This window comes from Protopterus annectens, chromosome 11.part0 (assembly GCF_019279795.1).
Source record: "Protopterus annectens isolate FY-2018-M chromosome 11.part0, PAN1.0, whole genome shotgun sequence".
Lineage (NCBI taxonomy): Eukaryota > Metazoa > Chordata > Ceratodontiformes > Protopteridae > Protopterus > Protopterus annectens.
The window spans coordinates 981,294,825-981,310,799 of record NC_056745.1 but is presented as its reverse complement, the minus strand read 5'-3'; the positions used below and the strand labels follow the sequence as shown (position 1 = coordinate 981,310,799).

At 38.5% G+C, this 15,975-nt stretch overlaps 1 protein-coding gene across 1 annotated transcript in view; it reads right to left on the bottom strand.

Moving 5' to 3' along the window:
• The window catches only part of SFMBT2 (Scm like with four mbt domains 2), a 2,938,510-nt gene that overhangs the window by 111,720 nt on the left and 2,810,815 nt on the right, over window positions 1-15,975 (bottom strand). Inside the window, 1 exon segment of the mRNA XM_044088354.1 lies at window positions 8,105-8,371. Within this exon segment, the coding sequence (XP_043944289.1) occupies window positions 8,105-8,371 (267 nt within the window).

Below are 15,975 nucleotides of genomic sequence, written 5' to 3'. Positions count from 1 at the left end.
ATCACCTCAAAGGCAGAATGCTCTGGGGAGAAAGAAGCCAATGGAGCCGAGAAGCCATGCTTCTGCTCCATCAGCCCCCCCTTACCCAGAAGACAGTCCAGCTAAGGGGGAGTTCAGAGCCGAGCTGTCCAGTGTCGAGGCTCTGAGGGGAAAACACAACTCTAAAAACTTCAGAGTCAACTCTAACTCCTCGGATCTGACAGGGACACTTTGCCTCAGAGAGTCATTTGGCTGCAAAACTGTAGGAGCTGGTGCACTCAGAGAAGTTTCAGAGCTGATGATATGGTTCTGGGAGACTCAGATCCAAGTGGTCCAAAACAATAGGTTGGATTGGAGTATGAGCAGACAGTAGTGCAGATTCGGGCTTGCTGCCAGAAAGGGGTAGGAACCGGGAGAACGTCCATCTGAATTTGAACTGAAATTTCCTCATCATTCTGTCCACATCAGCCTCAGTAAGGCTACTGGAAGAACGAGAGGAAGCTAGGGATGGGGACCCAGAGTGCCGGTCGGATTCAAGAAATAGTGAAGGCAATCTGGAGGGTATTGGATGTACTGATGGTGAATAACTGGTTTTGGGTAAAGGATATGGAGCTAGGATCTGAGAAGGCCTTTGTCCACTCTGATGCCAGCTGAGAAGAAGCAGCCGTCTGATCCAACTTATGCTTCTTCCTTGATGGCTCCGTGGTAGGATCGGATGAAGGAGTCGAGGATCCCAAAGGCCTTGAAGGCTTAATGGAAGGTTCTTTTGATTAAGATTTCGGGGGGCTGAGCCACAGCAATGTCCTCTGTAATGGACATAGGAAGCAATCCTTTTAAGATCAACTTATTTTTCATATCCGCTATTGCTCGTGGGTTAAAGGCCTTACAAATTGTACAGTCTACCTAAAGTTGGTCTGGGCCCAAACAGTGTATGCACAAGGCATGTGCATCAGACAGGGGCAACTTGTGCTCACATTTCTGGCACTTTTTAAAGCCAGAAGGACCTTTCTCAAACATTTTAACTCCAAAAAAGCAGGAAAAAGAAGAAAGAGCTTTTTTTTTAATTAGTAATAGAAAAAGAAATGTGGAAAGGGATTACCAGCAATCGTGTGAAGAATTACACTAAAACAGTGTATGAGGGAAAGGGGAATGAAAAAAAATTACAGACTATGGTAATGAGACTACACTAGAACAATGTAAAAGGGAAGATTTAGTAATAGAAAAAAAATCTTATATAAATTAGAAAAGTAGAAATATACTTATCGCTTTAGTAATCTTGCTCAACAGCAATTAGGGGTAGAGAGAACAGGCAAGAGGGGGATGGAATTTATTGGAGAAAATTGGCAAAGGAACCAAGGTTTTGGGAGCAAATAAGGTATGTTCTTATTATAGCAGCCCTAGCAAAATTCAAAATGGCCTTGGCAAAATCTGCATTTGAACTTGTTCGCTGGAAGTGTATTACATACTGCAGGATTTCATTGGTTTACATTTCATTAAGCCATGACATTTCTGGGCTTAAATAACCTTGAAAGTCATGTAGCTATAATAAGGAAGTAAGCCCAATGGAAATGTCATGGCTTAATGAAATGTAAACCAAAGAAATCCTGCCATATGTACTATACTCCAAGCAAACAAGTGCAAATGCACATCAACGGACATGATAATGTAATGGCGTAGTTAAATATAAAGCAAAGAAATCCTGCAGTGTGGAATAGTCATTTCGAGCAATTACAAATGCAGACCGTCTTATATACAGCAGGAGTTGTTTAAAGTATACATCATTGAATCATGTGCTTTTAACACTGTAAGTAAAGTCACGCAGTAAAGCAAATAACACTGTGTTACATACTGGAGGAATTGCTGAAATTATACTGTCCTATGAACTGAGATTGTCAATGTTAATGTAGCAAAAACATGAACCGGCTTAATAAAATATAGTACTTCCTTATTCGCCCTGTTCACTGTTTACATTACTATATCACCAGGGCCGCTATAATAAGGAAGTACTGCAAATAATTAGGGGGAAGGTAACAGGCTGAGAAGAGGCCAAGAATACATTTGGACTAAAAGCTAAAGATTGCCTTCCCTATCAAGGACTGATATATCAGTACTGCAAGGAGGAAGGGGATCCCAAGTGAAAGAACAACACCGGTAGAGATTTTAGTACAATGTAGAACAGAAGCAGCTGTTAAAAAAGGGATAATTATCTAAGGGTTTATAAAATGTTGCATGATAACTATGGGATTCAATTAGAGAACCCTGGCAAAGGCCTTAATCGACATGAATGCAGGAGGCCTAGCAGCTCCACGTGCAGGGGTAGAAATATCCAAAGGGATAGTATCTGATAAATCCTGTGAGCCTGCAGGAGCAGGTGGGATTTCAGTAGCAGATTCAGCCAAGCTGGATGAGGCCTCGGTAAGTGGCAAGCTTTCGGCCGAAGGAAGAACCGTGGACTCGGTTTCAGCCGAAACCGAGACACTCGCTGTTATTTAACCGCGTTTCGCCGAACCCGCGGACCGCGAGTGTCGGTCCTTTACCTTGCGTTTTTTTTAGAAATTTGCGTAGTCGGAGTATCCGACGGCATAATGTAAGCAAAAGCGGAGCCGAAAAACTCTTCAGCAAATTCAGACCGACGCCTAAGCCGCTCGTCGGTTGAAAGAAGCACAGGCTAGACAAGCTGCTACGTCGTGGTCTGGGCCTAAGCAAGGTAAGCAGTAAGAGTGGAAATCTTTATGAGGTATTTGTGTCCCACAATTTAAACAGTTATTCACTTTTTCTGACATCGGCTGAGGCAAGAAAGAGTCCCCAACGGGGTACTTAGCTTTTTAGAAGTCTTCGGTACTTGTAGTAGTAATCTCTGGTTCTGACCGACCGGCACTTGCAAACAGCTTCTGCTTCGGGCGCCACGCGGCAAGAAAGACTGAGGAAAATGGCGTCGGCTGATGCCTTTATACCTGAAGAACTGCCGCTATGACGTCGGGTGAAGTGCGACACCAGCCGAGGCCAGACCCAGACTTTGGAATCCGGCCAACCGAAGGGCTGCCTGACGACAGGACAACCCATTTGTAAGGACTGCAGATGCATCCTTGAAGGACATCTATGGGATTCAATTAGAGAAGGTTAGAAAGGATTGAGAAGAAAGACTGGATAAGCAATTCACAAGGAAACAATGAGAAGATATATAAATGGGGAGGGTTGCGTCAGGAAGAGCATCCGGCGTAAAACCTCTGCCAAATTACTGATGTGGACAACATTTCATATTTCCATACCAGATCAGTCGAGGCCTGGGTTAACAACGACTGCCACCAGTACTGTTAGCAAACAGGGTGCTGGTGGAAATTGGGCTACTGTTGGCCGAAGAGGAAGGGGAAGGCATGCCCGAAGGCAGGAAGAGAGGAGGAAGGTTAGGAGTGTAGTACTGAGGGTAGGAACTTTGAATGTTGGCAGTATAACTGGTATAGGGAGAGAGCTAGCTGATATGATGGAGAGAAGGAAGGTTGATATATTGTGCGTGCAAGAGACCAGATGGAAGGGAAGTAAGGCCAAGTGTATAGGAGGCGGGTTCAAATTGTTCTATCATGGTGTGGATGGCAGAAGAAATGGGGTAGGGGTTATCCTAACGGAAAAGTATGCCATGAGTGTTTTGGAGGTGAAGAGAGTGTCTGACAGAGTGATGTTTATGAAGCTTGAAATTGATGGTGTAATGATGAATGTTGTTGGTGCATATGCTCCACAAGTTGGTTGTGCGATGGATGAGAAAGAAAAATTTTGGAGTGAGTTGGATGAAGTGGTGGTGAGTGTACCCGAGGGTGAGAGACTAGTGATTGGAGCAGACTTCAATGGGCATGTTGGTGAAGTAAACAGAGGGGATGAGGAAGTGATGGGTAGGTATGGTATTAAGGAGAGGAATGCAGAAGGTCAGATGATTGTGGATTTTGCGAAAAGGATGGACATGGCTGTGGTGAATACGTATTTTAAGAAGAGGGAGGAACATAGGGTGACATACAACAGTGGAGGAAGATGCACACAGGTGGATTATATCCTATGTAGGAGGGCCAGTCTGAAGGAGATTGGAGACTGTAAAGTGGTGACTGGGGAAAGTGTAGTTAAGCAGCAGAGAATGGTGGTTTGTAGGATGATGTTGGTGATCAAGAAGCGGAGGAGGATTAAATGGTGGAAGTTAAAAAAGGGTGATTGTGAGGGGGAGTTCAGGGAAGAGTTAAGACAGGCACTGGGAGGCAATGAAGAGTTATCAAATAGCTGGGTAACTACAGCAGAGCTAGTAAGGGAGACTGCTAGGAAGGTGCTTGGTTTGACATCTCGACAGAGGAAGGAGGACAAGGAGACATGGTGGTGGAATGAGGAAGTACAGGAGAGTATACAGAGGAAGAGGCTGGCGAAGAAGAAGTGGGATTGTCAAAGAGATGAAGAAAGTAGACATGAGTATAAGGAGATGAGGCGCATGGCAAAGAGAGAGGTGGCTAAGGATAAGGCATATAGAGAGTTGTATGAGAGATTGGGCACTAAAGAGGGAGAAAAGGACCTGTACTGATTCGCTAGACAGAGGGACAGAGCTGGGAAAGATGTGCAGCAGGTAAGGGTGATAATGGACAGTGAGGGAAACGTACTCACAAGTGAGGAGAGTGTGTTGAGTAGATAGAAAGAGTACTTTGAAGGGCTGATGAATGAAGAGAATGAGAGAGAGAGAAGGTTGGATGATGTGGGGATAGTGAATCAGGAAGTGAAGCAGATTAGTAAGGAGGAAGTAAGGACAGCTATGAAGAGGATGAAGAATGGAAAGGCTGTTGGCCCAGATGACATACCAGTGGAAGCATGGAGGTAGATTGTTTAATGAAATTTTGGAAAGTCAGAGAAAAAGTGTTTTGGTACCTATCTTTAAGAATAAGGGTGATGTGCAGAGCTGCAGTAACTACAGAGGGATAAAATTGATCAGTCACAGCTTGAAGTTATGGGAAAGAGTAGTGGAAGCTAGGTTAAGAAGTAAGGTGATGATTAGTGATCAGCAGTATGGTTTCATGCCAGGAAAGAGCACTACAGATGCAATGTTTGCTCTGAGAATGTTGTTGGAGAAATACAGAGAAGGTCAGAAGGAGTTGCATTGTTTCTTTGTGGACTTAGAGAAAGCATATGACAGGGTGCCTATAGAGGAGTTGTGGTATTGTATGAGGAAGTTGGGAGTGGCAGAGAAGTATGTAAGAGTGGTACAGGATATGTACAAGGGTAGTGTGAAACTGGTGAAGACTGCGGTGGGAGTGACAGACACGTTTAAGGTGGAGGTGGGATTACATCAAGGATCAGCTCTGAGCCCTTTCTTATTTGCAGTGGTGATGGACAGGTTGACAGATGAGATTAGACAGGAGGCCCCGTGGACTATGATGTTTGCAGATGACATTGTGATATGTAGTGAGAGTAGGGACCAGGTTGAGGAGACCCTGGAGAGGTGAAGATATGCTTTAGAGAGGAGAGAAATGAAGGTCAGCAGGGCTAAAACAGAATATATGTGTGTTAATGAGAGGGACGGTAGAGGAATGGTGAGGATGCAGGCAGTAGAGCTGGTAAAGGTGAATGAGTTTAAGTACGTGGGATCAACAGTTCAGAGTAATGGTTAGTGTGGAAGACAGGTGAAAAAGACAGTACAGGCAGGGTGGAATGGGTGGAGAAGAGTGTCAGGAGTGATTTGTGACAAACGGGTACCAGTAAGAGTGAAAGGGAAGGTCTACAAGAGGGTAGTGAGACCAGCTATGTTATATGGGTTGGAGACGGTAGCATTGACGAAAAGGCAGGAGTCAGAGCTGGATGTGGCATAGTTAAAGACGTTAAGATTTGCACTGGGTGTGACTAGGATGGACAGGATTAGGAATCAGTATATTAGAGGGTCAGCTCAGGTTTGACAGTTTGGAGACAAAGCAAAAGAGGCAAGACTGCGTTGGTTTGGACATGCGCTGAGGTGGGATGCTGGGTATATTGGGAAAAGGATGCTAAGGATGGAGCTGCCATGTAAGAGGAAAAGAGGAAGGCCTAAGATAAGGTTTATGGATGTGGTGAGAGAGGACACACAGGCGGTTGGTGTGAAAGAGCATGATGCAGAGGACAGGAAGAAATGGAAACAGATGATCCGCTGTGGCGACCCTTAACGGGAACAGTCGAAAGAAGATGATGATGATGGCACCCAAACATGCAACTAAGTCTAGAAGATTTAGGATCTTCACTTGAAAGTGTCGGCATAGGTATATTTATACCCCAAGCAGACTAAAGAATTTTTCCTCACAAGGATTACAAATGTTGGGAGATGTGATGGGGGAAGAAAGAGGTAACGGAGAACATATATTTTGGGAGTGTAATGAGTTGGCAGACTTTAAAAAATCCCTGCAGACTGCTCTGTCATAAATATTGGGCGAGCAAATTTGTTGTAACTAAGGAAATTATTTTTTGAGCTGCAATACAGAATCGGAATTGCCTAGACATAGTAAAACCTTGCTGAGTATAATTTTTGTGGCTGCCAAAAAGCAATTACTAGAAAAGGGAAATCAAAATCCAAACAAACCATATGTCAATATGATTTGTTTTCATTTATATAAATGTATGACTCCCTGTGTGATAAAGTGATAATTCAGTAAAGATATTTCTTGCTTAAAAAAATGATCTGTTGATGATCTTAGTAACAACACCTGTCAGCATAGTAGCTAGATTCCTGAGGGCTGTAAGGTAGTTTCCTCTTCCATTTCCTGTCTATACTTATGCATCTGTCAACAGCTTACCCCACTATACCCCAACTCTCTCCCTCTCTGTCTGAACATGGTACCCTACTATTTCTCTCCTTTGTTAATACTGACGATGTATATTCCTTCACTAGTTCTGCTTTTTCCCAATGTACTGTGATCTTCTTTCCAGCTTTGTTCAGTCAGACAAGATCTGTCCCTACTTTCTAATATATATCTACCAAAATTCTATTGTTCACCTTCCTAACCCCTTTCACCAACATCCATTCAGTTTGTATCCCTGGTGCCCTCACCATCCTCGCTACCACTGTGTTTCTTTCAAATGTTTTATACCTTACCTTTTGCCCTACCTGCTAGTCTCTTATCCCAGTGTGGCTACTGCCCTTCCTTAACAATATGATTTCTAAGCAATATGTCAGATCTGGGAATTCTCCTTCCTTGGGAAACATCCTGGAAGAAGGCACAAAGGCAGGAAAAAAATCACAGGGACCCATTTGTGTGAGGAAGTACCTATTTATCTGTTGAATGACCTCTGGAAAACTTGCCCAAAAAGGATCCCTCACAGAAGGCAGCAATCTAGGATGGTCTTCCTGAGCTCATCTTTAAAGGGAGGAAAGTCATGGCCAAGTCATCCTCTCTAGATATAAGCCAGTGTCTGTTGCCCTAGCCTAGTCATCAGAAGCCCACTATAGAAGTTATGGAAAGGGTGTTACCTGGCTCTTTCTTACTTCAGAATCACAAAGGGCTGAAAGCTTTTTCAGTACTTATCTCACTACAAAAATACTTTCTTCCCCATACAGTCTGGTGCTTTAGACTTGCTATCAGATTGGAGACTGTAGACATCACATGGGAAAAGGGCCAAATTTTCAAATAGTAAAACACATCCATTTTTCACATTACTTTGAGGAGAAAGTACATTCTGGAATAGGAACAGAGTTTAAATTACATATACTAAGCCCATCATTCAAGTACCATGAAAACACAGACATAAAAAAATCAAAAAAAGATCAATAAATATAAAGTCTCAAACAGATGTAGTAAAGGTCATCATATTACACAGACAAAGACAGATGACATCTGTTTCAATAGACTTCTTAAGTACTGAAACGCATCTACATTTGAATTATTGGTGAGTGTTTCCAGGTGAAATATGCTATGCATGCATGCTGCATACACATATGGGTTAATAATATCACACTAGTATATTGTATTAATTTCAATCAATATGCATTTTTCCAGCAATTTTCATTTTCTAAGTGAAGTAATACCCTCTGCAAGTAATGCTTGTTGTCTGAATGATGTTTGGTAGTCCAATATTCATTATCAATTTTTGTTTTGCAGTTTGATTATATCAACTGTTTTAGAAGACAGGGAAAACACCTGACCTTGGTTACAGTGTGTTTGGCTGGATTGTAATTCTCCTCTTCTCCAGAGTGCAACATTTGTGAGGCTTTCCTCTTCCTCCGTACTCTCTCAGTGGGAGGCGGCCTCTCAGACTCAATACTCCTCCTTAAAGCTGCTGCACGCTTTGGCCTGGTTGAAGGAACCTCAGCAGAAGAGGTGTCTGTTTGGTCATCACGCTGTTCGGAACTTGTTTCTTCACTTGCTGATTCATCATCTAGTGCTTCCTGGTCTTCAACGTCTTCAGATTCCTGTTTCAAACAGAAGAGATAAACGTGAATAGTCCATTCTGATTTCAAGTACTATTAAAAATGGTTCTACATATAAATTAGAAGCAGAGAGCAGATTGTCAGCAGAAACCACAAGTCACATGGCACCAATTTCAGAGCACTGCCTCTTCCACTGAGACAGAAAAAGAATCCAAGCTAAGAAGCTATGGAATAGTTGATAAAGATACACCAAAAATCCACAGAATACAGCACGGACTGTGTTGATAAATCCTTTAATGATTCTAGTACCTCGGCCTTCGCCTTCTCACGGAATGTTTTGCATAAGAACCACAGTCATATTTAAACACTCATTAAATACTTAATCAATTAACTTTCAAATGTTCAAATAAGAAAAGTAAGAGGGTGTTTTTCTCAGATGATAGAGTAGTTGAACAAGAGGAAAGTATATTTTTTGCCAATAAGTATTCAGGTTTTTCACCAATATTGAAAAATTTGGTGAATTCCTTGTGGCCTATTGTAAGCAGAGATGATAGTTTGAAGGATGCATTACCAAAAAAAGTCACGTTCTCCCATGGAAGATTCCAGAATTTAAAAGAGTTGTTAAGAAATAAGAATAAAAGGAGGGAGATAACAAATGCAGGTGCATATGCCTGTGGAAGATGTGAAGTTTGTGAAAAAATTAGGAATTTAGATGGCAAGATGATCAATGGCATCACATATAATGCCATAGACCATTTTGACTAATTCCTTTGGTGTTATTTATGTGATTGGTTGTAATTGTCCATTACAGAAGTGGTATTTTGGACAAACCAAACACAAGGTCAAACTGAGAATTATGGAACAGCTTGGTGACATAAGAAATGTTAGGTTGGATAGTCCCGTGGCCAATCATTTTTATGAGAGGCATGGAGGATCAACGGAAGATTTTATTTCCAGTGTTATGGCTAGACCTTATGGGGTGGGACTAAGTAATAATAACTTCCATAGGAGGTTATTAAGAATGGAATCAAGGCTTATTATTAATTTTAATACTCTCTATCCCAATGGTATGAATTTGGAAGTATACGTAATCCTGATAATTTTTGATAAGTGTATGATGATACAGATAATCTTATGTATTTTTCATAATTTGTTTCAAAGTCAAGTTAGGAATCAATGAAGTTGGATATGTATCTTTAAATATTTGAACATTTGAAAGTTGATGATATCAGATTCCAACAGGAGTCACCACATGGAAAAGTTGAATAAATATAATACCTTTTATTGAGCCATAAAAACACAAGCGCTTTCACGTAGTTGGACTACGCTTCCTCAGGTGTATTTAACATTAAAAACTTGCCTTCTTATATACAGAATTTTTTTGGCGCGCAAGCCAAAAAAACAATAATCATTAGTTAAGAATGTAATTAGCAACAGCTATTCTTTAGGATACCAGTGGAGGTATAAAGCAAATCAACGGACCTGCCTGTGACAGCCAGGAAAAACACAAATCCAGACAAACAAATGGCATAAACATAATTCCACTCCATATGTTTGTAAAATTACACGAAACAGGATCTAATAAATGCTAAAACCGCATATAAGTGTTACTATTGTGAACCACAGTGAATAAATAATTAACTAGAGTGGAGCCGTGGAACCTATTTCAAAGGTTAGTTAAACAAATCTAAGTTGATATAATAATTAAAACTCTAATAAAACAGCTAACTAAACATCCGTTTCAGTATTGATGATAAACCATATAAAACATATAGAAATCGGGTCAACCATGAACCCAAATGTGGATTTCATGTGTACAAAACAGTGCCCAAATCTCAACTTCAAATAGTCAAGGATGCATAGTATAAAGAACTTGCCACTTTAAAACGTTAATAGTTGAAATGTACGCAATTAAGACTTTCTTCATCAACTAATAAACTATGTTAGGGGGAACAGCTCACTATTGCATCTTCCGAAATTAAAGAAATACAAACATAGTATCCAGATCTGTTAAGAAAACCAACAGTCAATTATCACAATTCGTAAAATCACTCAAATAAAATGAGATCTGGTTAAAATGTATTAAAAAGCATTAAGCGACAATGTTATTTATAAAAAACCCCAACCTAATCCTAAACAACCATGCTCTATGTATAAAATAAAACATATAGGGATGACTGGTTCATTAACAAATAGTATATACAGTGTAATTTTAAAAAAGCCTAAAAGTCAAGCAATACGCCTTCTGGAGTAAACATCTTATAAAACAAAAATACCTATATTCAACTTCCTTAAGAACATTGCGTATCAACACAGGAACATCGCGTATCAACAAAACAATATAGCGGTACGCATATACAAAATAAGTACACTTATAAACCAATGTTGAACATGGAATTATATTAAAACATGCTTGAAATTCAAATATGATACATAATCAACAAAGGCTATAGTGTTCATAAAACTCATAAATAATGCAGTCTACATAATCATACTATTGAATACCTACATTCAACATCCCATGTATAACACTGCCAATAAATAATAATAGTCAAAATTTATCCTGAACATAATGCCTGTTATGTTTGTAAAACTCATGGATGAAAGCATGTAAGAAGTAATAGTTTAATAAGTCTGAGCGTAGTGACGCTGGTACTTCACTCATAAAACCACACTAAACCCGAACTGTACTGACAGCTAAATGTAAACAGGCCATAAAGACAACGAAGATCATATTGCTAGTGTCAAAATTATGGAATTGAAAAAATTATAAAACTGGTGTAACGATTGACCATCATAGTATTTACCTTCCAATTACCTATGAAGATGAAAAATTAAAAAAGTAACGAAAAAATAGTAAAACCAATATTTTTATATATAACGCTAAATACCAAGGAACACTCTTGTCAAAATGATAAAACAAGAGTGGAAATATATATTATCTCTAAGAGCACTTATATAAAGAATATTATAATGATCATTTAAACTCAGTATGGATGTATATAAAAAATTATTTTATGAGTTTAAAGAATAATATATGTATATATCTATGAACTATTAATGAGTTGTTAATTATGTGTATAAATAAATTATTTATGAATAAAAAATATATAAAAGGGAAGAATATAGAATATAAAGAAATGTAAGTATGAAAGAAGTATATATACCTAGATATGTATATAAAAAAATGTACATGCCAATCCAATATGCATGTACATATGTATATGTATGTTAATTACAAACAATTAATCTACATGTGTATCTTGAACAAAAATATTAAATATATATTTCATTATGTGGATTATCATACCAATATGGGAAAGTGTATTAATAAAATCATAAATGATTAATGAGCTATGACATGAGATATATATTGTGAATGAAGAGGGGAAAACAAAAGACCCAGTTGCTAACCGATTATGTGACTGTGTTCATAATATATAACAAAAAAAGAAAGAAAAAAATCTGATGTCAAGAATAATTTAGTGTCGTGAGTGTTGTGTATTTTGAGAAAACTGAATACTAATCTAGTAGGTCAAGCTAATTTAACTAAATGATAAATCCAGAAAGTGAGGCCTAAGCTCCCAGTCAAGATATAAATTATAAATGTTAAGACCACCACTTTATTATAATTTCCTATTATTCAAAATGGGTTTGACCGATACAGATTGATTGATCCCTGGATATATGTGAGCCTTCAAGGTAAAAATCCACTTGAGTTCTCTCACAGCTAGTTGGTTATTGCTGTCTCCATCTCTAGGGTTTAGAAATATTTTCTCCAAAACTTTAAAACTAAAGGTGTGAGTATTGTGTTCAATGATGTGTTTGGCTAAAGCATTGCATTCGTGTGCCTTCTTAATATCATAACAGTGATTGTAAATTCTATCACAAAGCCGCCTTTTGGTTAACCCTACATAAAATACATCACAATGGTCACAAGTAGCTAAATAAACTAAATTACTAGTATTACAATCACTGAAAAACCTAGGAATAAAGGTGAAAAGGCCTTCTGGATGTAAAAAACTGATGTTCCTAGATATATAGGGACACATGGAACATCGACCACAAGGGAAAGTACCTTGTTTGTCACTCTCTTCTTTGTTGTGCTGTACAATCCTTTCTGAGCAAAGAAGCTCCTTTAGGTTATGAGATGTTCTATAACTAAACCTGGGGTACTCACCCACTATAGATTTGGTGAAGGGATCTGTTATTAAAACATTGCAAATTCTGGAGATAATTTTATTCAAATTAATAATATCACTAGTGAATCTAGTGACATAGCTCAAACTATCAGTGAATCTCTCATTAGTCCTAAAATGCTGCTTAAAACCAATCCTATGTTCACTGGCAACTGAACCGTAATTAATATTTAATTTACTTGAAACTTCACATTTGCATTCCGTTATCAACTTGGTAGGATAGCCTCTTTCTCTAAATAAGGCCTCAAGTGTATTAATTTCTGTTTGCAAAGTGTTACTATCTCTACATATCTTGAATATTCTATGCATCTGATTAGATATTATTCCCTTGAAAGTAAATCTGGGATGCATGCTTTCAAAACGAAGCAACGTATTTCTCCATGTGGGTTTCCTATGTAACGAGGTGACAATCTTATCACCATTAAACTCTAACTGTAAATCTAAATAGTGTACCTGATTATAAGATGTCTCCACTGTAAACCTCAAAAAAGAAGAGGTGGTTTCTAACTCACTAATAAATTTAATACACTCAGTCTCTGTGCCTTCCCAAGCAAAAAAAACGTCATCCACAAACCTCTTGTAAATCTTGATTCTCTTAAACTCTGAATGTTTAAATAAATGTTCATGTTCCCAGTTGTGAACCACAAGATTGGCATAACTATTTGCACAGGGGGTGCCCATGGCAACCCCCCATCTCTGCAAATAGAGTTGTTGTTGGTATAGGAAGACATTGTTAAGTATCAGTTCTAATAGATAATTAATTAAAATTTGTCTGTTGTTACTGTAGTCAGATAAACTGACTAGTACCTCATTGATAGCTTGAAGCCCCAGATCGCTTGGAATACAAGTAAAAAGATTTTTAACATCCATAGTAACCAATAACAACTGTGTATCCTTCTTTTCAAACTCTAAATCTTTTAAGGAATCTATTAATTGGTAAGAATCTCTAAGGATGTTAGGGATGCTGTCTACCAAAGGTCTAAGAAGACTCTCTACAAAGGAGGAGATAGTGGAGGTTACCCAACATTCACTAGAGACTATAGGTCTCATCGGTGAATAAGAAGCTATGGAATAGTTGATAAAGATACACCAAAAAAACCACAGAATACAGCACGGACTGTGTTGATAAATCCTTTAATGATTCTAGTACCTCGGCCTTTGCCTTCTCACGGAATGTTTTGCATAAGAACCACAGTCATATTTAAACACTCATTAAATACTTAATCAATTAACTTTCAAATGTTCAAATAAGAAAAGTAAGAGGGTGTTTTTCTCAGATGATAGAGTAGTTGAACAAGAGGACAGTATATTTTTTGCCAATAAGTATTCAGGTTTTTCACCAATATTGAAAAATTTGGTGAATTCCTTGTGGCCTATTGTAAGCAGAGATGATAGTTTGAAGGATGCATTACCAAAAAAAGTCACGTTCTCCCATGGAAGATTCCAGAATTTAAAAGAGTTGTTAAGAAATAAGAATAAAAGGAGGGAGATAACAAATGCAGGTGCATATGTCTGTGGAAGATGTGAAGTTTGTGAAAAAATTAGGAATTTAGATGGCAAGATGATCAATGGCATCACATATAATGCCATAGACCATTTTGACTAATTCCTTTGGTGTTATTTATGTGATTGGTTGTAATTGTCCATTACAGAAGTGGTATTTTGGACAAACCAAACACAAGGTCAAACTGAGAATTATGCAACAGCTTGGTGACATAAGAAATGTTAGGTTGGATAGTCCCGTGGCCAATCATTTTTATGAGAGGCATGGAGGATCAAAGGAAGATTTTATTTCCAGTGTTATGGCTAGACCTTATGGGGTGGGACTAAGTAATAATAACTTCCATAGGAGGTTATTAAGAATGGAATCAAGGCTTATTATTAATTTTAATACTCTCTATCCCAATGGTATGAATTTGGAAGTATAGGTAATCCTGATAATTTTTGATAAGTGTATGATGATACAGATAATCTTATGTATTTTTCATAATATGTTTCAAAGTCAAGTTAGGAATCAATGAAGTTGGATATGTATCTTTAAATATTTGAACATTTGAAAGTTAATTGATTAATTAAGTATTTAATGAGTGATTGTTTAAATATGACTGTGGTTCTTATGCAAAACATTCCATGAGAAGGCAAAGGCCGAGGTACCGGAATCATTAAAGGATTTATCAACACAGTCTGTGCTGTATGCCGTGTTTTTTTTGGTGTATCTTTATCAACTATTCCATAGCTTCTTAGCTTGGATTGTTTTTGTGTTTTCAATATCTATCAACGGAGCAGCGGTAGCACCTGGAGGTGCTAGAATGAATCACAATATGTTCAGTTTCATGGCTATTTGGAAAGATAGAGAAGAAAAGTTTGCTTCCAGTGACCCGTGGGTATGTAACTACAATGAATGTTCAGTCAAATATGAAGAATTGGAGCGAATGATGGTTAAGGAAGTGACAATGTTCTATGATCTAAGACTACTGGAGAAGTATGTCAACTCTAATATAACACCGAGGGGGTTAAGAGTTGAACATTTACCAGCATATGATTTTTCGGAAGAAGATTCTGATCTTTTTTCTGAATGGAAGGAGATTTCTCTACAATGTACTTTGAATTGGCTGAGAGTGTTAATTAAACGGAATGAAAGAGCACTCACCAAAATGCGTTCCAACATTCTGGAATTACAAGAAGTACTTATAGGGGAGACGTCTGAGGCTGTATTCGATCAGAATATGAAGGATATTAAATCCAGGGTGTCCAACATTGAAGCGGAGGTCATCCAACATAAAAGAAGAAATATACACGAGATTCTAATGACTATAAGACTGGAAATTTTTTTTCCTGGCAGTACAACTTTAAGAAAGGGTGTGGTAGATCTGGCGTCAGGAGAAGCAGGTCTCGCGGTGCCCGAGAAACCTCTGTTTCATCTGTAGTGACAGTACAGGTGGGGAGAAAAAGTGTTTCTTTTGATGAGTTAAGAGCAGAGATTAGTTCAGCATCCAATGGTGCAAATGTTGCAGCTTCTACTGTGAAGCCAAGTCCGGTGCAAGGTAAAGGACGCGGTCGGCATTTTCAGGGAAGAGGAAGATGAAGATGAAGATGATTATGTTGCTCGTATTAATAGATCAGTTGAATGAGGACATTCATTGTGTGGTACTTCAAAAGTGGATTATGTCTCTTTTTGCCACAAGGACACTGATTTAGGTGAAGACTTGAGCATTATTAACTTATCTGATTTATGTTTAGGTGAAGATATAAAAAGTGTTTTGTGTAAAGGTACGAAATTTGTGCCAACCCACATTCCCACTCTGGCGGATGTTATTTTGGAAGTAAAAGAATTCTGTAGAAAATTATATTTGAAAGCATTTTTCGCCAATAGGAAGGGGGTGGAAAATTCTCATAACATTACAAACTCTAATGATGTTTCCCTTTTGGAGAGTTCGTTGATGGATA